The sequence below is a fragment of the Cervus canadensis genome, chromosome 1 (assembly GCF_019320065.1).
Source record: "Cervus canadensis isolate Bull #8, Minnesota chromosome 1, ASM1932006v1, whole genome shotgun sequence".
Lineage (NCBI taxonomy): Eukaryota > Metazoa > Chordata > Mammalia > Artiodactyla > Cervidae > Cervus > Cervus canadensis.
In genome coordinates, this window is record NC_057386.1 from 112574974 (window position 1) to 112596208 (window position 21235).

The 21235-nt window shown below is 42.1% G+C and overlaps 1 protein-coding gene across 7 annotated transcripts in view; it reads left to right on the plus strand.

Annotated features, from left to right (window-relative positions):
* TTC28 (tetratricopeptide repeat domain 28) overlaps positions 1-21235 on the plus strand; it is a 570331-nt gene that overhangs the window by 407093 nt on the left and 142003 nt on the right. For all 7 annotated transcript variants that reach the window (XM_043437597.1, XM_043437608.1, XM_043437613.1 and 4 more), the window contains one exon: positions 7831-8338. In XM_043437597.1, the coding sequence (XP_043293532.1) occupies positions 7831-8338 (508 nt within the window). The remainder of the gene's footprint in view (positions 1-7830; positions 8339-21235) is intronic.

The window sequence follows — 21235 nt, forward strand, 5'->3', positions numbered from 1 at the left end:
CTCTGGCGCCAATCGGGTGCCTGCGCCTTCTGCCCTCCGCGTCCCCAGCCCCAGTCCCCGCCCGCGGCGGTCGGGTGCCTGCGCCCTGTGTCTCGCCACGACCTTCCCCTCCCCCCTGCCTCCTGCCTCCGGCGGGGCTGGGCCGGTCCGCAGCCTGCGAGCTCTTCTCTGGATTTTCTCGGTCTCTTTGTTCTGCGAATGGCCGGCAGTGTGTTCGGGCGGTTTAATTTACTCTCTCTCCTTTGGTCTCCCACAGTTCGAGTTGGCAACTCACAGAAGCTCCCTCCGATTGTCCTCAGGGCACTCAGGCCCGGACCCTACCCCAAGCAATGCCGCCTAAAATTCCCTTCCCAGGACGGATCTCCGTCCTTAGCTCTTTTGTCTCACTTTTTATCTTTTATAGTTTGTCCTACCTCCTTTCGAAGACAATGGGCTGCTTTTCTGGGCGCCTGATGACCTCAGCTAGCGATCAGAAGTTGTTTTGCGAAGTTTGCTCTGCGTTCAGTTATTCTTTTGATGAATTTGTAGGAGAGAAAGTGGTCTCCCCGTCCTACTCCTCCGCCATCTTGGCTCCTCCCCCTATTTTAGATTTTACAAATTGATAGACAGAATTCATCCAAACTTACCTTTTATAGACTTCTCTCCAGTACCATCCCCACTCCCAGGTCTAACTGGTTTTTTGGTCTCTAGTCACTATACACTCTGTCATACTTCATGCCTTTGCTTGTGCTGCTTCCATTTCCTAGAATTGCCCACTCCCACAGTGAGGAAAAATCCAATTTATTTATTAATTTTTTAACTAATAGACTTCATTTTTAGAGCAATTGTAGATTTAACAGAGAATTGAGCAGATAGTACAGAGAGTTCTCACATTCCGTCTCTTTTCCCACTCAGTTTCCCCTCTTAGTAACATCTTACACTAATGTGGTACATTTGTTACAATTGAAAAACCAATTAATATATTATTATTAACTGAAGTTCATAGTTTACGCTCGGGTTCACTATTGGTGTTACACAACCTGTGAGTTTTGACCAACATGTGATGCACTGTGTACATAATTATAATGTCCTGCAGAATAGTCTCATGGCCCTAAACCCCCTGTGCTATATCCTCTCCCCCCACTGAAACCACTGATCCTTTTGCTTTCTCTCTAGTTTTGCCTTTTCCAGAGGGTCATATAGTTGGGATTACATAGTGTGTAGTTTGTTAAGACTGGAATCTTTCATCAAGCAATATACATTTAAGGTTTCCTTCATGTCTCTTTGTGGCTTTACAGATCATTTCTTTTTAGTGCTGAATAATATTCCATTCTAACGATATACCAGGTTTTATTTATCTGTTCACCTATTGAAAGACATCTTGGTTGCTTCCAGCTTTTAACCATTATGAACGAAGGTGTTGCAAACATACATGTGCACGTTTTTAGGTGGACATAAGTATTCATTTCCTTAAGGTAAATACTTGGGAACATGATTACTGGATCATATGCTATGAGTATGTTTGTAGGAAATGACCCAAATATTTTCCAAGGTGGCTATCCCATTTTGCATTCCCATTAGCAATCAGTGAGAGTTCCTATTGCTCACATTCTTACCAGGATTTGATGTTGTCAGTTATGTTGGATTTTCACTGTTCTGATAGGTGTGTAGTGGTATCTCGGCAGTTCTCTGATGATACATGATGCGGGCATCTTTTCATATGCTTCTTTGCCATCTATATATAGTCAGCCCTCCATATCCATGGGTTCTGTATCTATAGATTCAACAAACCACAGGTTAAAAATATTTGGGAAAAAAATCCAGAAAGTTCCAAAAAGCAAAATTTGAATTTATCATGCACCAGTGACTCTTTACCTCATATTTACATTATGTGTGCTGTGCTTAGTTGCTAACTCATGTACGACTCTTTGCAAACCAGGCGGACTGTAGCCCGCCAGGCTCCTCTGTCCATGGGGATTCTCCAGGCAAGAATACTGGAGTGGGTTGCCATGCCCTCCTCCAGGGGATATTCCCAACCCAGGGATTGAACCCAGGTCTCCTGCATTGCAGGTGTATTCTTTACCAACTGTGCCACCAGGGAAGCCCAATTTACATTATATTAGGCATTATAAGTCATCTACAGTTAATTTAAAGAATATGGGAAGATGTGCATAGGTTATATGTACATGCCTTACCATTTTACATGAGGGACTTGAGCATGCACAGGTGTTGGTACCTGCTAGAGTCCTGGATCCAGTGCCTTGCGGATACTGAAGACAACTGTATCTTCTTTGGTGAAGTGTATTTTCAGGTTTTTTGTCCATTTTAAAGTTGGATTGTTTTCTTGTTGTGTTTTAAGGGTTTTTGTTTGTTTGTTTGAATGTTTGATATATTTTGGATACGGATATAAGTCCTTTGCCAGATAAATGTTTTGCAAATATCTTCTCCCAACCTGTAGCTTGTCTTCTCAGTCTCCTAGCCATATTTTTCACTGAGCACAGTTGTTAATTTTAATGAAATCCAACTTAGTAATTTTTTCTTTCATGGGTCATGCCTTTGGTGTTTTATCTATAAATTCGTTGCCAACTCCAGGTCCCCTAGAATTTCTCTTATCTTTAACGAGTTTTATAGTTCTCCATTTTACATGTACTGTGATCTGTTTTGCGTCAGTTTGTATGCAAGGTGTAAAGTCTGTGTCTAGATTCGCTTTCTTTGCATCTGGATGTCCAGTTGTTCCAGCACCATTTTTTGAAAAGACTGTCCTTTCACCTTTGAATTACTTTTGCTCATTTGTCAAAATTAGTTGATTCTGTTTGTGTTAAGTCTAGAGAGTTTTCTTGAGTATATGAGTGACTAAGGAAATGAACCACCCAAAAAGACCCCAGACACTCAAGTATCTTTGTCAGTTTTGACCACTTAAAGTCCTTTTACCAGCATTTTGCATTGCATATACCAATGATTCTAAAATGCCCTGGAGTAAAGGGTGAATTTTCTTATGCCTACTTTAGCAGAAGAGTTTGAACTGTGGTGTTGGAGAAGACTCTTGAGAGTCCCTTGGACTGCAAGGAGATCTAACCAGTCCATCCTGAATATTCATTGGAAGGACTGATGCTGAAGCTGAAACTCCAATACTTTGGCCACCTCATGCGAAGAGTTGACTCATTGGAAAAGATCCTGATGCTGGGAGGGATGGGGAGCAGGAGGAGAAGGGCACGACAGAGGATGAGATGGCTGGATAGCATCACCAACTCAATGGACATGAGTTTGAGTAAGCTCCGGGAGTTGGTGATGGACAGGGAGGCCTAGTGTGCTGCGATTCATGGGGTTGCAAAGAGTCGGACTCGACTGAGCGACTGAACTGACTGACTGATTGTGAGTAGCATGCTTTAGCATATGAAGATAATAACCCTCCCCATCATCAGTGGGACAAGATTCTTGTGTTGTCTTTTTAGTTTTGGTAATGTAATGTCATGTTCTATTTTCTGGTCATCTGTCTTCTACCCCATCTTTGAAATGAGACCCCTGGGTCGGGAAGATCCCCAGGAGAAGGGAATGGCAACCCACTCCAGTATTCTTGCCTGGAGAATCCCTTGGACAGAGGAGCCTGGAGAGCTACAGTCCATGGGGTCGCAGAGAGTCAGATATGACTGAGTGATTGACACTAGTGTTGTCTTGGTTAGGGTAGGTAAATAAATGAAAATGAAACATTTTGAGCATCTTCTGTGAGCCCTGAAAAGGGCTCTTTACAATTTCTATCTTACATTGTACTCATCAGAGCACTGTGAAATATCAGTATTCCTGTTTACATATGAAGAAACTGAGGCTCAGAGATGTGGCATAACTTGTGCAATATTACGTAGTTTTTCCTTTGAACCCGTGCATGCCTGATTCCAGAGTCTGTCCCTATTCTTCTCCATCCCTCTGCCTCTTGGGTTGCAGGTGGTTAACCCAATGCCTTGGGTTCATGGGCGCTGAACTGGCAAGGGATACAAGGTGTGTGTGGATTGGGACAGTAAAGATGAAAAAGTGTATTTCTGGCACTAGTTGTGGGAGTATTTCCCCTGTTCTTAAAACTATATGCAATTAATCAGCAATTATGTCAAATATTCTCTATATGTGTGTTTAATCATCCCACAAAATATAACCCTTATGAAAATACATACAATAAGGGGAAAAACATTCTAGCTGTGAAGGAAAGCATGTTTAATTCTTCAAAATAATGTTTAATATTATTGTTGATGATATAGTGATGATAGTAGTTATCATCACTGTGGTTATAGTTGGGGTAGTTTTGCTGTTGTTCAGTCGTTAAGTCATGTCCAACTTTTTGCAACCCGGGTAGTTTTAGACTTTGTCTACTTTATGTCCTAAACTGAAAGTCCTTAAAGGTGGTTTGAAAAAATATGAGCAAATTTCCTTTCTAGCTTCATGTCCCATGAAAGGACTCGTCAGGTGCAGTTCTTCTGCAAATACTCAGGTCACAGAGCAAGGGGTAAATGACTCTTGTGTGTGAAGTCTGCAGCTGGAAATCATGCTTTGGCAAGAACGTGAGTAATTTATCTTTTGTAAAAAGAGAAAAGTGTTGTCTTATTCCAACTGGATAGTTTGTTAGCATAACTGTGTGCATTTTGATATTCAAATACAGATGTTCCAAAATGTTTTCACCGTGGGAAGCAGCTGCTGCTATTCTAGCACAGAAATCTCAATGAGATTAATATACAAAGGCAGTGTGAACCTTAGTGGCAAGTACAGCATCTGCTTGAGGTGGGGCTTATGAGTCCCCTAGATAGTGGGTCTTCATATTCTCGTTAACAGCCTGAAACTATTGTTTCAGATCTAAGCTTGTTCTGAAGGAACAGGAACAAAGACAAGTGATTAATTTGTAATTCACTTAGCTCATAAATATCATCACATGTTATTTGCCCAGCGGCTGTAAAACACTGGCCTTCATTTCCAGTGGCAACTGATAGGAATATAGATGTTTGGTCACAATGACTGATGTTTTCAGTGCTGTTACTAGCTTCTGCTCTGGTAGCAGAGCTCAGCCCTGCCAGCTTGCAGTCATAAAACATCCATCCACACCTTAGTGATGTGTTTACGGAGAACTTCACAGTTTAATCAGGACACTTGCATGTACTGCTTCATCTGATCCCATCCTAACCCTGAGAAGTACACATGCTGTTATTATCAGAACAGTTTACATATAAAGAAAACATAGGTGAAGAAGTTGAATGACTTACCAGGGTGACACAGACAGGGCCTCTGACTCTAAATCCTGTTCCATTCCTATACTATGTCAAGCAGCCTTTCTCATTTCGGAGGCTGTGATGTGTGCTTCACAGACCGTATTGTCCTGTCTGGAGCTGCTGGTTTCCAGGACACCCGCGTGAGGAGTTGCAGCCTGATGGTGCTCCCTGCGACTGGCAGGTGCCAGGGAAGAGCTAATGCAGTCACTGTTCCCTCTTTCCCTCACACCCCAGAAGGGAAACGCCCCAGTACTCCCTTTCCTTATGTTCAGGAGAGCTTGAGCAAATGAGCTGCTATGTCTCTCTGGCATTTACAGAAATGAAGAACCGGAAGCAGAAGATCCCTGGGCTGTCATTTGGAGTTGCCATAAACCAGAAGTTCCTACGAACAGTGACGCCTGGGGTGCTGTTCCTGCCCCAGGCCTTATAAGTCTATCCCCTGCAGTGTTCAAGGGCTCACTGCCGCCAGCCAGACCTACTGTTCGGAATTATCTAGTGAATTATTTATGGTTTACACATTTGACAGAGGCTCATGGCTAAGTTTGAAAACACTCAGTTCCTGGCCTACTGCTGGGTCCTAGAAACATCTGTCTGGAAAACCGAGGCTCAGGAAAGTGAAGTTTCTAAAGATCCCAGAACTCGGAAACAGCAGTACAGTTTTGAACCACGTGCATCTGATTCCAAGTTACACTAGCTCCAGAGTGAAAAAGCCATGTGTTTTACTTTGAGAGCAACAAAGATTTGCAGATGGGAGGGTCTGTGGACTGTGTTCTCTCTAGCCCCACTTGGGCACAGAAGGACCCCTGAGAGTAAGGAGGGGAGGGCCAGTTACAGAAGGAAAAGAGAGAGACTGAGCCCCTGGGCCTGCGGCAAGGAGGATAGAAGCTCATTGCGCATGAGGTGGGGAGTTGTGAGCAGTAGAAAGGCCCGTGTGCAATGTGCTGACATGAAGTCTTAACCTCTGATCCCAAAGAGGTTCCCAAAGTAGGAACCAGAGGCCAGTTCATGTCCAAGTGGCATGCTCTTGGGTGACATCATTGCTGCTTCTGCCAGAATCACATTGCTGCAGGATTGTGATGTTCACGGAATTGTTTCTGCTCTCCAACACTCAGAAAAAAAAAACAAAAAAGTACATTTCAAAGTGTTTATTTCCTCTCTGTTTTCCTCAGTCTTTTTGTTGGACCATCTGTGAAATGATAAAAGCAGCTTAAAGCTGTGTGGAACCTTTGGCAAATATACAATTTGCAAGCATCGTGAAGATGGTCAGTCTCAAGTCTTTATTTCAGAGGCAAAGAAATAAGGTAGCAGATCACTCACAGCTATAAAATATTAGTAAATGTGTTCTGAAGCACACAGATGTGGAACACATCTGATAAAACAGTGCCCTCACTCCAAGGTGGGATGGCCTTCCCTAGCCTGGGGGCCCACATGAAGATTGCTTGCCCATTTGTGACAGAGTTTATTTTACCATTTGTTCTGCCAGGATCACATGTTCATGGTAGAGGGAGGGAGCATCCCAAAGAAAGGGGGCTACGCGGCTCCAGCTGTAGGTTTGGTGAAAAGGGAGGGGAGGACAGGCAAGTTGCTGAATGAAAAGAAGGGCAGGAAACGTGCAGTGTGACTTCCTTTTATGTCTCTGCAAAGGAGTTAGAAACTAGAGGTGAGAATCTAAGACTGTCTGCACTTAGTAAGATTCTAGAACCCATGTAACATCTCCTTAGTTATATTTGTTTCCCTTTGGTTCACTATACCAATAAAAAGGCATTTTCATTAAAACCTTTAAGACAAAAAAGAGGTCATGTTCTTTTCTTTAGACAAGAACTGCTCGAGTGGCAAGCAGTGTGAGGCGACCGGGAAGATAGTATCTTTCTGCAAAGAGGCTGAGGCCAGAAGAGGCTAGAGACGAGAACAGCAGAGCGCAAAGCGCAAAAAGGGTGGGGTCCCGTGGGGACCACCCCATTCAGAGATGTAGTTGTAGCTCTGTCGTTTTCCTCTGGTTCTCATCTCATCTAAGCCCTCCACCATAGCCAGCACTGATGAAGTCACACTGAGGGGGCAAAGATAAGAGGACAGGACCCTCCAGTGGGTCCTGGGTCACAGAATTATCAGCCATCATTCTTAATATCTCCCTTGCTGCTAGTGTATCCATTTGCTTTGGGAGAAGACAAGAATTGAGAAATGCCAAGGAGTGCAAAGAGCCGTGCATGGAGTTTCCTATGAATGTCCTGTGTTATATAACGTAATAATTAATTTTTATTTTCTTCAACATTTTCTTCTAACTGCAGAGGTTAATAGCTATTAACAGAGATATAATATCACAATATTAAAAATGTCAGGTCTTTAAGATGAAGGTTATATGACACACAACCTGTTTCTGTGAGATTCGGTATTGGAAGTTACTGATTGAATTGCCGTTGTCTTTTATTAGGAACTTGCTGAGTGGAAGCACTGTTTTTCAGTTCTGCATAGGTCTGCAGACCTCTGATAGAGACACTACTGGAAATTGTATTGGATGGTTACAGGCAAACTCTCAAACATTTTATTTGCTGAAACAAACCAAAGCCATTTTCTGACGTGCTTTCTCTTCCTTATCCTTTCTCTCCAGGCAGCTTCATCAGCCCTGAGCAGTCTGGGCCACGTGTACACAGCCATTGGAGATTACCCCAATGCACTGGCCAGTCACAAACAGTGTGTTCTTCTTGCCAAGCAATCCAAAGATGAGCTTTCTGAAGCCCGAGAACTCGGCAACATGGGAGCTGTGTATATTGCCATGGGTGACTTTGAGAATGCTGTGCAGTGCCATGAGCAGCATCTGAAGATAGCCAAGGACCTGGGGAACAAGCGAGAAGAGGCCCGGGCCTACAGCAATCTGGGCAGTGCCTATCACTACAGGAGGAATTTTGACAAGGCCATGTCTTATCACAACTACGTGCTGGAGCTGGCGCAGGAGCTGATGGAGAAGGCCATTGAGATGCGGGCCTATGCTGGCCTGGGCCACGCTGCCAGGTGCATGCAGGATTTGGAGAGGGCTAAACAGTACCACGAGCAGCAGCTGGGCATCGCTGAGGATCTCAAGGACCGGGCTGCAGAGGGGCGTGCGTCCTCCAACCTGGGTAAGGACAGGCTTTCTTGCGGCACCGGGGTCAGGGCCACGGACTGGGAGTTGCTGGAGTGACCACTGTCTTTGACAGGAATCTGTGTGTTTATATTCAGTAGTCCTCATTGCTTGTGTTATATTTTTCCTTCAGCTATGTTTCCTTGAAGCCTGCCTGCTCTAAATCACAGGATCCTTTCTGTCATCCCAGCGCTGTGAGCATTAGAATGCTGAAATACTGGAAAAACAAAACACCCCAACCTTTTAATCTGTCTAGAGAGAAGAGTGAGCAGATTTATCTAATTAGAGAGAAGGGGAATGAAATGCAGATACAAAACTATGTTTGGTTTAAATGAAAGGGAAGCTACCAGTATCTTCTAAGAAGTAGCCAGATCCTAATACTCACCACCTCTTACCATTCCTTATAAATTCATCCAAATATATAAAGGTCTTAACTGTAACCAAGTATTGGAGTGGCCAAAAAATTCATTACATGTATATTTTCCTTCTCATAGGCAGCCCTAGTTATTACAAAAGCATATAAAATCTCGTCTTCTAGTTCCATGTGGGTCATCTCAGAGCTACACCCTTTTGATTGCCTGTTGTTGTCATTATTTTTTAATAGCTTGATTGATGTATAATTCACATAGCATACTATTTACCCCTTTAAGGTGTGTGATTCAGTGGTTTGTAGTGTAGTCACGGAGTTGTGCACTGATTGCCTTTTGTTTTGAGTTGTTAGTCACATTTTAACGTACTTTTTGATGTGAATTATATCCAACACTGTCAGTGATATTTTAGAAAGACTCTGGATTCTGATATATTTTTCTTAACAGTATTGACGTTTGTTGTTGTTTTACCAGTTAACTTAGTTCAAACTCCAGATTCTGTCTTCCCTGTGATTTCAGGCAGCTGAAATCTCTGTTCAGTCTTTCAGCTTTCACGGAGCTGCTTAGATCCCAGGTGCTCAGGCAGTAAAGAATCTACCTGTAATGCAGGAGACCTGGGTTTGATCCCTGGGTTGGGAAGATCCCCTGAGAAGGGAATGGCAACCCACTCCAGTATTCTTGCCTGGAGAATTCCATGGACAGAGAAGTCTGGCAGGCCCCAGTCCATAGGGGTCACAAAGAGTGACATGACTGAGTGACTCACACACACACACATGCGTATTTCATGAGTTAAACAGAGATTTGTGTAGAATTTATACTTAGAATTCAAGGCTCCCCACTGTGACTCTCTCTGGGATTTTGCCTTTGTGTTTTCAAACCAGAAAGATGGTGTATATATACTGAGTTTTAGCCTCACCGCATAGCTCTGATGGGGTTTGCCATCTGGTCCCTGCCACCACAAAATGCCCTGTGGCATTTCAAAAACGGGAAGCTGACCTAATGCCCTTCCCTTCTGTAGAGAGTCAACTCCAACCTTGCTCACAGTCTCTCATCGCTTTTGGTTGTCCTCCATTGTTTCTGGGTAAGTTCCTTCCCCTTCCCTCTCCACACCTGCCCCCTGCCCACTGTCAGACTCCGTTATTTGTCGTGGGTGTGTCTGAGAGCAACTGCTCCTCCATTACTGGAAGTGGAGCTCCTTCTATCTGTTTTGTTATTGTTCAGTCGCTCAGTCATGTCTGACTCTTTGCGACCCCATGGACTGCAGCACACTAGGCTTCCATGTCCTTCATTATCTCCCAGAGTTTGCTGAAACCTAAATCCATTGAGTCAGTGATGCCATCTAATCATCTTATCCTCTGTCATCCCCTTCTCCTCCTGCCCTCAATTTTTCCCAGCGTCAGGGTCTTTTCCAATGAGTTGGCTCTTCCCATCAGGTGGCCAAAGTATTGGAGCTTCGTCATCAGTCATTCCAGTGAATATTCAGGGTTGATTTCCTCTAGGATGGACTCATTTTTGGTGGCGGTTTAGTCGCTAAAGTCATGTCCGACTCTTGCGACTCCACGGACTGTAGCCTGCCAGACTCCTGACCCAGTACAATTTGATATGTACCTTTTGTACCCTGAAAAAGATCAACAGTAATTTCCTGATGGCTCAGTTTAGAGATCTCTTGATCTCACCTCTAAATTTCCCTAATCAGTATACAACATTTGGCAGGCTTTACTCTTCCGTAAAATTCTCTCTTCCTCCAGTTTCTGGGAAGCACCACTGTCCTGTTTTCTTCTTGGCTGCTCTTTCTGTACCATCTTCACTGGCTTTTCTTTAAGGGGGAAAAAAAGCAATTTTAAAAGTTACAAAAGTGGTACTTACTTTTGTTAAAAATTCTTACGCTATGAAAGGGTATAAAGTAGAAAAAGGAGGTGCACCCCTTACATTCTTTCTTCTGTCCCACTCTTCAGAGTTAACTACTGTGAGCAATTTGGTTAGACTCCTTCCAGGCCTTTTTATTATGCACATAAACACATGGTAGTACAATCATATGTGTAAATATACACATGTATGTACAGGTTGTTCCTTTTTTAAAAACTTGGATCATAATGTATATCTTTTTTTGCCACCTGCTTTTTTTAGCCCACTTTCCCTCTTGGGCTTCCCTCTGTGTCATTATTCAGATTCCCTACTTTATTTTTAATGGCCCTTTTCCATTGTATTGCCATGTGTTAAATGTGGGAGTTCTTGTATTTTGTTCCTGATTCTTTCCCCTTCTTTCTTTGTATCTGGCTCTTTATCACTTACACCACCATACCTTCAGCTGCTGCTTCAGCGTACATTGTTTCTAAACTCGTTTTCACCAGGTCTGACCTGCTGCCTGAGATTGTTTTCACATTTTCAGCTGCCTAGTGGATGCTTCATCTGATTTTCATGCTGATCTGACTAAGTTTGTGAGTCCAAATGGGAAATATCTTTTTCCTAAATTAACTGCTTCTCCTAGCTTTTTTATTCTGTTGATTACAGCCCCATTCTTCTAGTCATCTCTATTAATTTCCTATTGCTGTTGTAACATGTTACCACAAACTTAGTGGTTTCAGACAACACAAATGGTTTCTCTTACAGTTCTGGAGATTAGGAGTCTGAAATTCATTTCACCAGGCTGAGGTCAATGTCGGCGAGCCTGGTTTCTTGGCTCTAGGGAAGAATCAGCTTCTGGTGGCTGCCTGTGTTTGCTGGCTGGTGGCCTTTTCCCCCAATTCCAGGGTGTGCCACTCTAGTCTCTGCCTCTGAGTCATCATATCACCTTCTCTTCGCACCCAACTCCTCTTGTATCCCTCTTTGAAAAAGGCTATTGTGTTTACATCAAGCCCACTTGAGTAATCCAGAATATTCTTTTCAAGATCCACAATTTAATCATACCTCCAAAATCCCCTTTGTAACAAAATCCCCTTTGTAAAGTAACACCCACAGCTTCCTGGGATTAGAATGCAGACATTAGGGAGGGAGGGGTTTGTCATTCAGCTTGGTTATACCATCCTGACTTAGAAATCTAAAGTCATCATTGATTTCTTACCCCACCCCACCCCCTTTTTTTCAGTTGACACTCAGTCTAGCCGTTGTCAAATAAATATTCTCACTGAAGTTTTTTCTTTTTCTCGCTCCTTCCTAGTTGCCCAGTCTGTTGCAATAACCAACTAGTTGGCTTTTCCTCACTACCATCCCCTCCTCCCATGTTTCCTCCAACCCACATGTCAAGAGTAGACTGACCTTCCTAAACTGTACCTCAGAACGGGGCCTGTCGTGGTTTCCATTTTTAAATTCTGCTGCTCCTCTGTCCAAACTCTACCTAAAACTGCTTTTCCATCTTTTCTAATCAAGCCCCCCGGCTGTCCTTTCTTGCTTTAATGTATTTTCTCAAGCTATTTCTTCCAGTTAGAAGAACTTCTGTGTCTGTATCTTGCTTGTCTAAAGTTTGCCCATCTTCTTAGTATTATCCCAGACACCATTCACTTCTTGAAGCCCTCTCTTGATAACAAGAAAAGTTATTTACCTTGTCTGAGTCCTCAGTCTACTTTTAAAATTTCTCTTATTCTATTTCTATTCAATCATAAAATATGGTTATTTGTGTACTTATATAGTTACCGCCACTGGATTAAAACACGGTAGGTGTATGAACGAACAGCATTCAACTCCATGGTCTCTGTATCTCTGAGTGTAACTGCTTAGACATGATGAGAACTCAGTAAGAGTTTATGTGATTAGACTGAATGAGTCAAAGCTCATGCCAAGATGTTGTGCCTTGGTGATTGGAAGCATAGTGGTGCCTTTGGAAAGGAACAGGAAAGCTGAGAGGAGGAACTAGCCAAAACCTGTTCCCTGTCAAACGTGACATGTGTGTTCTGGACATGCCCAGTGTGTGTTCCTCTCAATGTAACATGAACAAATAGAACTAGAAACAAGTATTAAGGTGGCATCGTCCTAATGACACCTATAAGGTAAGAGAGGAAAGCCAGTCAGGGAGCCTGAGTCAAGATCACAGAGGGTGGAGGTGATCCAGGTGGAGTTCATTCAGGGAGAGGAGAACCTCAGTATGTAGAAGGCATATCACTTGCATCAGAGAAGCCAAGGAGAATGAGGTTTGAGTCACTAAGAAGGTTTTTTGACCTTAGAGGCTTTTTGTGCACGTCTGAGGGAGAAGCCAATAGAACTTACAGAGATGGAGAAAAAGAGAGGCGGAGATGATGAGAAATCTTTGCCCTTTGGTGGTCAGCATGTACCAATATTTACCATCCACCTTGTAGTTGATTTAAAATAAAGCAAATAGAAATGATTTAGACTGTTTAGGTTTCTTATGAACAACAAAGAATTGCTTAATGTTTTCTAAGTTAAGTCTTAATTGTGAAAATAATGCTAATGTAAATTTTGCCTGGAAAAACGTTCATCTTGTCTTTTTTATGCTCAAAACAATGGTAGTTGCGTGATTGTATTTCTGTAGCCTCTGGTTTTTTGGTAACCTTCTTTATGGTTCTTATTTTGGTAGTTTGGAGTCGAATCTGTTAGGCTGCAAAGTATGTCACTTGAGTCAAGACTCAGTTCAAGTTCTCTTTCTCTGATCATCCCAGATCTTCTCAGCAATGCTTCTCATTTTACTTTGAGATAAGCTACAGTTAGGGAAGTGAGAGAAGGGAGACTAAAGGTGACTTCTCCCTCCCTTCCTTCCTTTTTTCTTTTTCTTCCTTTCTCTTTCTGGATGAAGGTGACCACTTCGCTTGCCACTATGCCCCTGAAATACATATGAAAGTGAACATATTTCAGAAACCACTTCCCATGCACAACAGTGTCAGAGCTGGTTCTGTTTCTAGTATTGGGTCAGATATGAGAAATGAAAAGTATTTTTCAACAGGGCCTAGGGTGAAATATCTAATTATCTATGGAAAATAATTTAAAATTTTAAAAAGATGTTTGATATCTGGAGAGTAGCTTATTTGGGAAAGAAAGGGAAATGGGACTTGTGTTTTTTTTTAAATTATTTTATCTTATATTGGAATATAGTTGATTAACAGTGTGTTAGTTTCAGGTGTGCCGCAGAGTGATTCAGTTATATAAGTACTATTATATAAGTATATATATTATATATTATATAAGTACTATATAAGTCTATTCTTTTTCAAGTTCTTTTCCCATTTAGGTTATTACAAAATATTGAGCAGAGTTCCTTGTGGTATACAGTAGGACCTTGTTGGTTATCTATTTTAAATATAGCAGTGTGGGACTAATGTTCATTAATTCACTTGCTCACTTAATCATTTATTCTTTTGCACAACAAATATTAATTGAACATTAGTTATGTGACAGGCTCTGTGCTATCTTTTATGAATAAAGCTGGCATGCTTCCTGCCCCCATAGAGCTTATGGTTTTTCATTTACCAGGCTTATGTTGAGGTCTGCTCTGTGTCACATATTTATATTCATTTTCATATTTAATCATCTCCACAAACCTATGAGGTCAAGAGTATTAATTAATTTTACATATGAGAAAATCACAGCCCAGGTAGATTAAAAAATTCCTTTATCTATTTAGTTTCAAGAGACCTGTAGCATAAAAGACTTACTAAGATCTCATAAAATGATGTTTGGCTTCTTTTTTCCCCATGTTTTCGAACCAACGTGGGAGTCATGTGTTGAGGTAAAAGTTTGGTAGCTATCCTGGTGGGTATACTCACAGTACAGCAAAATAATAGTCACCAGAGGTGGGACTCTCAGCTGTTCTAATTCTACGATTTAAGAAATATCATCTGAATAACTTTTATAAAAATTATATTTACAAACTCTGACAATGTGAATCAAAAAATTCTAAATTCCCAAAGAAAGATGCAACAGTATTACATGTTGTATACATAACAAACACACATTGTACCTTAATTATATTGTTTTCCTGATTACATTTTATGAATTAAGTAATTACTGTGAACACATGTAAAACACAGTATCTTGAAAAATCTTGTAATATGCTTCATTTGTAAGAGAAAAAAATTCTGTCATATGGCAGTCACTCTCTTTTACCTATTTTTCACATTTCAATTTTTATATGTTGGGTTTTCTTTAGGTAGAGAGAGGTCTAGCTTTACAAGTAAAATGTTAGTAATTGTAGATAGTAAGTAATTTACACTCATTGGGTATTTATCTTTGAGAATCCACAGTATGATTTATGAGACTGTGTTCAAAATAGCCACTTAAGATACTGAAGGGTCCATAAGACTCTCACGAAGAAATTCTTGCTACAGCAATGTAATTCCATAACATTTGTGTTTTATGAAGTAGATTGGTATTTATGAGGTATACTATGAGGTAAATTATTATTATTCATTTTCACTGATGAGGTTCCAGAGATTAACGAATGTCTGTAATTGACCAAACATTGTGGAATAAGAGGCAGAGTTGAGTCTAGACTTCTAGTCTCTGATTCCAGTCCACTGATCCTTCCGTGAGGGACCCTTCCCCCTAGAATGGTGGGTGGATTCCAGAGGGAGCCATGCTGAAGTTACTTAGCCTAGGGTGAAAAACCAAAGGTGCTTCCTCTGTACCCACCCTCCATAGAGAGGAAGATGAGAGAAGGAGCACCAGTGGAGGGCTCTTGGCCACTGTGAGCGGTGGTCCCAGCCTGCGCTGGGACCCGAGAAGGACAGGCACCGTCAGGGTGGAATAGGTTCCCTAGATTCCCTAGAGGATCTATTTTCTGTTGATTACTTGCACTGAACTAGATATTTTGCATATGTTATTTCATGTCATCTTCACTACAGAGCCCTGTGGTAGGCATAGAAGTAAAGGTACTGGCCCAGGATTGTACGGTTTATAAGCAGCAGAGGCAAGATCCAAACCCAGGTTTACCTGCTGTCTTCTGCAACAGCCCACAGCCTCCTCTGAACCCCATACACTTAACTGAACCATTAGTTCTTACTTGAGACTCATAGACGAGACTACACAGATTGTCAAAGTCTAGTAAGATCCATGCTGTAGGAAGCCAAACCACACACCTCTGCTTTCCTTTCAAAGCAGTTCCTGTTCAGGTCATGAAAAGGGGAAAAATGTGTCCCAGAGCCTGAAACAGATTTTTCTAGACATCTAAAAGAAAGTAACAAGAAAGTGCTTTCCCTGTTTGAAAGGAGAAATGAAAAATGGAGAGCGTCAACCAGAGCAGGAGATTTTTCTGATCAAGCACCAGAGGACTCACAGAAAATGATTCAGGCCCTCATTACGGTGGTGACATGCACATCCTGTGCTGCGCCCCATACCTATCAGTACCTAATAAATATTAATAATATTTATTCTCTCCTTTAGGTCAAGATTTGTCACCCTGCTTGTCTAGACATTGCCATTTAAAGGGAGCTGTGATTTGCTTACAGATACAGCGCGTCTGTAAACATGTGAGCGGCGGCGGACGGGGCAGTAAATCTTGGTCAGTGCTGCACTTTGGAGGGTTGCAGCAGAGGCTGCAGAACTGTTGTTGGAATAATGAAGTGGATGCTTGCTGCCAGGTCCCAGCGTTCTGTCTCCAGCAGGCAGAGTCTAGCAGTAAATTAGCTTATGTTTCAGCTTGGCAGTTGGCACTTGGTTCATTTGTAGATGCTAATTGTAATCTGATGTTATCAGCAGCAGGTAATTGAAATGGTCTTGATGAATTACTTAATTTCTTTTAATAGCTGAGTCTTCAAGAACTGAATAAAGAAGATAAGGTGATCAGGAGGAAAATACAACAGCTCCATCTTTCTAATTAGTGCTTGGAGGTTTTTTCTTCTTTACACAAATGATTATGAACATGTGAGGCTGAATAGGTTTATGTGTCAAAAGCCCCCATGGGGGCATTTCCCATTAGGCAGCCTAGTCCTGAGCATTGATAACACTTCTGTTAGGACTTCAGAAGGGAACACTTTGAGTGATCACCTTGGAGAACATTGATTTCTGAACATGATTTTGTTTTCCCAGACTTAGGTGGGCACTGCCTTCTGGGGGTATTGCCACTTTGGCACTCACTGAGCCTTCAGCCCTCCTTGTGTGGCTGGTGTGTGTGAGCAGTGCTGCCTGGCCCTGTGCCTTGAGCCGGGGAGCCTCCTCGCTGGCTCCTGCCACCCACACCTGGCACGGGCACACCCGCCCATCCCTGAGTCTTTCCATCTGCAGCGGCCCCTGTGTAGCCACTCGCTTTGCCAGCAGCGGTGGGTGCAGATGTGACCCAGGTCCTGCCATCTGTGCTGGACACTGCCTGTTGGACCTGTGCCACGTGACTGCAGTGGGCTTTGCGGGGTCTTTCTTGTAGAAACATTTGGCTCTGTTTTAGTCTCATGTTCATTCCTTAAGGAATCCATCTGTTTTGAGGTCAGTCTGGAGGAATTTACTTTTTGATTAATTTTTTGAGAAAATCAAAATAACAGTGGAAAAAGTTGAACATTTGAACTGGGTCACTTAGCTAAACATTCAGATCACGTCTGTGGTTCTTCTTCATGGTGAGTTCTATTTAAAGAGAGCTTATTGTTACAGGTGAAGAGTCCAGGTCTCTAAGTCACCAATATGATACTGGCAGTAAATGCCTTTGATGGTTTATGCATTGCAGAGATACTGGTAATGTTCTATTTCTTGATCTGGAGTGGTAGTTATATGGCTGTGCTCACTTTTGAAAATTTGTTCAAATGTATGCTTAAAATTTCATACCTTTCTGACTGTATATTATACTTTAATTAAAGGTTTACTTTTAAAAACACATTGCTCTCTGGGGGCAGAGTGGAATTGGAATGTTATGCCTTTCTTGATCCTAATCCATGACCATGGCCTTCACCACCATACACCAAATCCCCAAACCCAGACCTCACGTCCATCTGAGACATCTGTCTATTCCTGCTCCCTCGACAGCTCCATCTGCCCCAAACAGGCCTCCCTCTTAAGTCTGTGACTTCATGAGGCGACTCTGGGTAGGCTCCTGGATGGGAGCAAAAGGACTAGCCCGTGATTTGAAGCTTGAAATTTGCAGCCCTGCCCTCCCCATCCTCCAGAGCTAGGAGAGGAACTAGAAATGGAGTTGTTAATAATAATTGATCATGCCTATATGAGAAAGCCTATAAAATCCTAATAGTAATCTGATATAGGGGGTTTAAAGAGCTTTCATGTTGGGGAACACACCCACACCAGAAGGGTGATGAACCCCAGCTCCACGGAGACTCCGCTGGAAGAGCTCCTGCGCTCAGGACCCTCCCAAGCTTGGACCTGTGTGTCTCTTCATCTGTCTGTTCAACTGTATCCTTTATCACGCCCTTTAATAAACTGGTGTTTGTGTTTCCCTGAGTTCTGTGAGCTTCTCTAGCCAACAGTCAACCCTGAGGAGGAGGTTGTAGGAATCTCCTGTATAGCCTGTTGGTCAGAAGCACAGAGGTTGAGACTGGTATCTGAAGTGGGAGTGGGGGTGGTCTTGTGAGACTGAGCCTGTGCCTGTGGGATCTGATGCCAGCTGCAGGTAGACAGGGTCAGAGTTAAGTTGACTCCTAGGACACCCAGCTGGGGTCTAAGACTCACTTGTTACCTGAGGACATCCCCGAACACCACGCTTGATGACCAGCAGTGTTGGAATGAAGTGTTCTGTGCGAGTGTAAAGGAGACTCAGGGGAGAGAAGCACAGTGGGAAGAACTGTGTTTTCCCAGACAGGAAGGAAAACACTGAGATTTTTTTCATTTACACCTAGCATATATATTTTTCAATAACCCTAAACTTTCAAAAAGCATTTCTTGAGCACCTACTATGTGCCAAAATCTATTGCCAGTGGCTGTGTGGTAGATAAAATAGGCATTTTAAGTGCTTAAAGGAGCAATACTTAGTGACTTTGGAAATTATTACATGGGGTGCAATTTTAATTGAGGTAGGGTGTGCCAGAAAACTCTTCCCTAGGGAACTGGCACCAGCTGGTGTTTCTAATGCTGTTTTCTGCCACCCTACCCCTCACTCATTCCTCCTCCAAACTTCTGCACTCGGTCTTTCCTTCACGGTTTTCCTCACACCATTTCTTCTGCCCTGAGTAGTCTTCCTCCTTTTGTCAAGCCTTTGGAGTCTTGCTTATTCATTCAGACGTCAGTCAAGTGTCATATTACTTTAAGCCTCTCAGGCTCTTCCAGGAAATGTAGTGTTCACCTGTGATCTAACATTTTGTATATGGCACTTGTTAAGCATAATTATTTACCAACCAAATCATAAATGCCAAGAATGGACAGGATATGCTTCTTAGCTTTTTTTGGTGGTCTTATTCCCTAGTGGCTAGTAAGTGGCCACACCAAATATGTATCTTGAATAGATACAGATAACAAGAGCCAAGCACTGTGGGAAATGCCAGGAACTAAATTACTGAAGTCTGAGGGTCAAGTGCTCACTTACCTCTTTCATAGCTACTGTGTTCATTCATTGTGCCTGGCTGCTTTAAGTCAAGATATAATTCCTGCTGCTTCTGATCCCATAGCACAGGTGGACTAGTCCTGGGAACAGTGGCAGTTTCTGTACATTTTATACTGGATCTTCAAATACCCAATGGTGTAAATAATCTCTGAAAGTCTTTACTACTTTAAAAAACAGAAATTCTGTTATTTTTTCCGTGGGAAGATGATGTATATGGAACCTGGAACTTTATCCTAAGGGCTTTTAAATGAACCAAAACTATAATCAGCTTGAGAAATAGTTAAACCAGCAGGTGGTGATTAGGATTTATGATACCATTTTAATTTTACTCTTTATAGTCAGTAGGAATACTGAATTGAGCAGATATTTCTTCCTTTTACATAATCTTTTGCCCTATGATAACTGAGACAGCCTGAGAAGCAGGCAAACTAATAAATTAACCTTTTTGGATTTTTATCCAAGTAGTTTACAAAGCATGGTTAAAATGAGGCCTTTTGTGCAGGTTTGAAGAGCCCTAATATTTATTACTTCTGGACAAGAAAATCACTAAGATATCATACTCTCTCTTCTTTTAAATGTATAACTTTACAGTTTATTCTCCTCTGCACTTATCATCTAGTCTTAAGAAACTATTACTAGTTTCACTTTTTAGGTATTTAAATAACAGGTTCTATAGAGAATGTATGAAAGGCCTTTGTGATCTTTTCAACACACCTGTGAAATAGCTTAAAAGTCATGATAATAATAAGTCATTTCACTTTTGGAATGCCTCCAGTGTTGCTAACACTTTTCTTGGGGTAGCTTTCTCTGCAGAGTCATTGTTTCATTTTAAAATTCAGAAAGATAGGGCTTATTATTCTTATTTAGAAGTAAAAAAACTGAAGAACAGAGAGGTTAACTTGTTAAAGGTCCCACAGCAAAAGTGTGTGTGATTTGAGCCCAGAGCTCTCTGGGTCTAAAGTCCATGGTCTTTATAGTACAATGCCATGCGGCCTGCCTCTATAAAGAGAGTGGCTGCAATTATTTAGGGAAGAGCAAGAGCTCTTGCATTTTTAAGTGGCTAGGGCGAGTTGACATTTTAACTGGAAAAAAACTGGAAATGAGCATTTTAAAACCACAGCTTCTTTTCATTCTCATGCACTTATCCCTACTTCATGCCAGTTACACACAGGCACACCTTCAGACTGACACCAGGCATACGTGTGGCTGCTCAAAGACTACAACCTGAACTCACTTCTGTTTCCCAGCATGAAAGCCACAAGAGGCTCAAGTGTTTAAGACTCTTCAGCATAATTAGTAATTTCATGGTGCCTTCAAAAAGTAGCTTTCATCGAGAACCATTTTCAGCATATTGTTCCAGAAATTCTTCTTAAGGCTGTCTCTGACACAGCAGAAAATGCATTTGTTGAATTGGATTAAAACCGAAATGCGACTTTTAGTTGGTATTGCTGACTCAGCCTGTCCCCATTTGACTTTCAAACAGCTTTGTTAGCTCCTGAATACAGACTCTCAGTTTTCAAGGGATTTCAAAAAGTGGTCCTTTCTGCTCTCCTTTGAAGAGTTAAGTTACTCTGGGAAGCGAACACTTTCATTTTTTAGTAAAAATTGCATTGGTGCCATTTAGAATGTTTCCAAGAGCAATTAAAAAGTGAAGTAAATGCTTTGTTGTTATCTGTCCAATGTGCTTGTAAAGCAAGCCCTCATCAGAACAGCCCCAGTGGCAAAAAAAAGTAACAGATTTGTGTTCCTGAGCCAGAATGTCAGAGTTGGCCACTTATTTGAAACAACAGCAGTTCTCTGGTTGAGTTTCCCTGATTCAAAAGGAAGGTCCCATCAAATCCATTATTTAATACCGAATAAGACAGAGACAGCTTATACCATGGCCCAGCTGTTGGAGTGCTCTGAAGGGAGGGATAATATGCTCCGTGATTCAGTAAGCAGAAGGTAATGGACTCAAAGTTGTCAAGCCCTGCACAACAAGGAGATCTGGAGTTTAACCAGAAATTTCAGACTGTCAACCTTAACAAAACAGATGGTGTTCTTTAGTTCATGGCACCATCCGGCAAGCTGGCATGTCTGCCTTGACAACTCCTGGTACTTCTTAAATGCC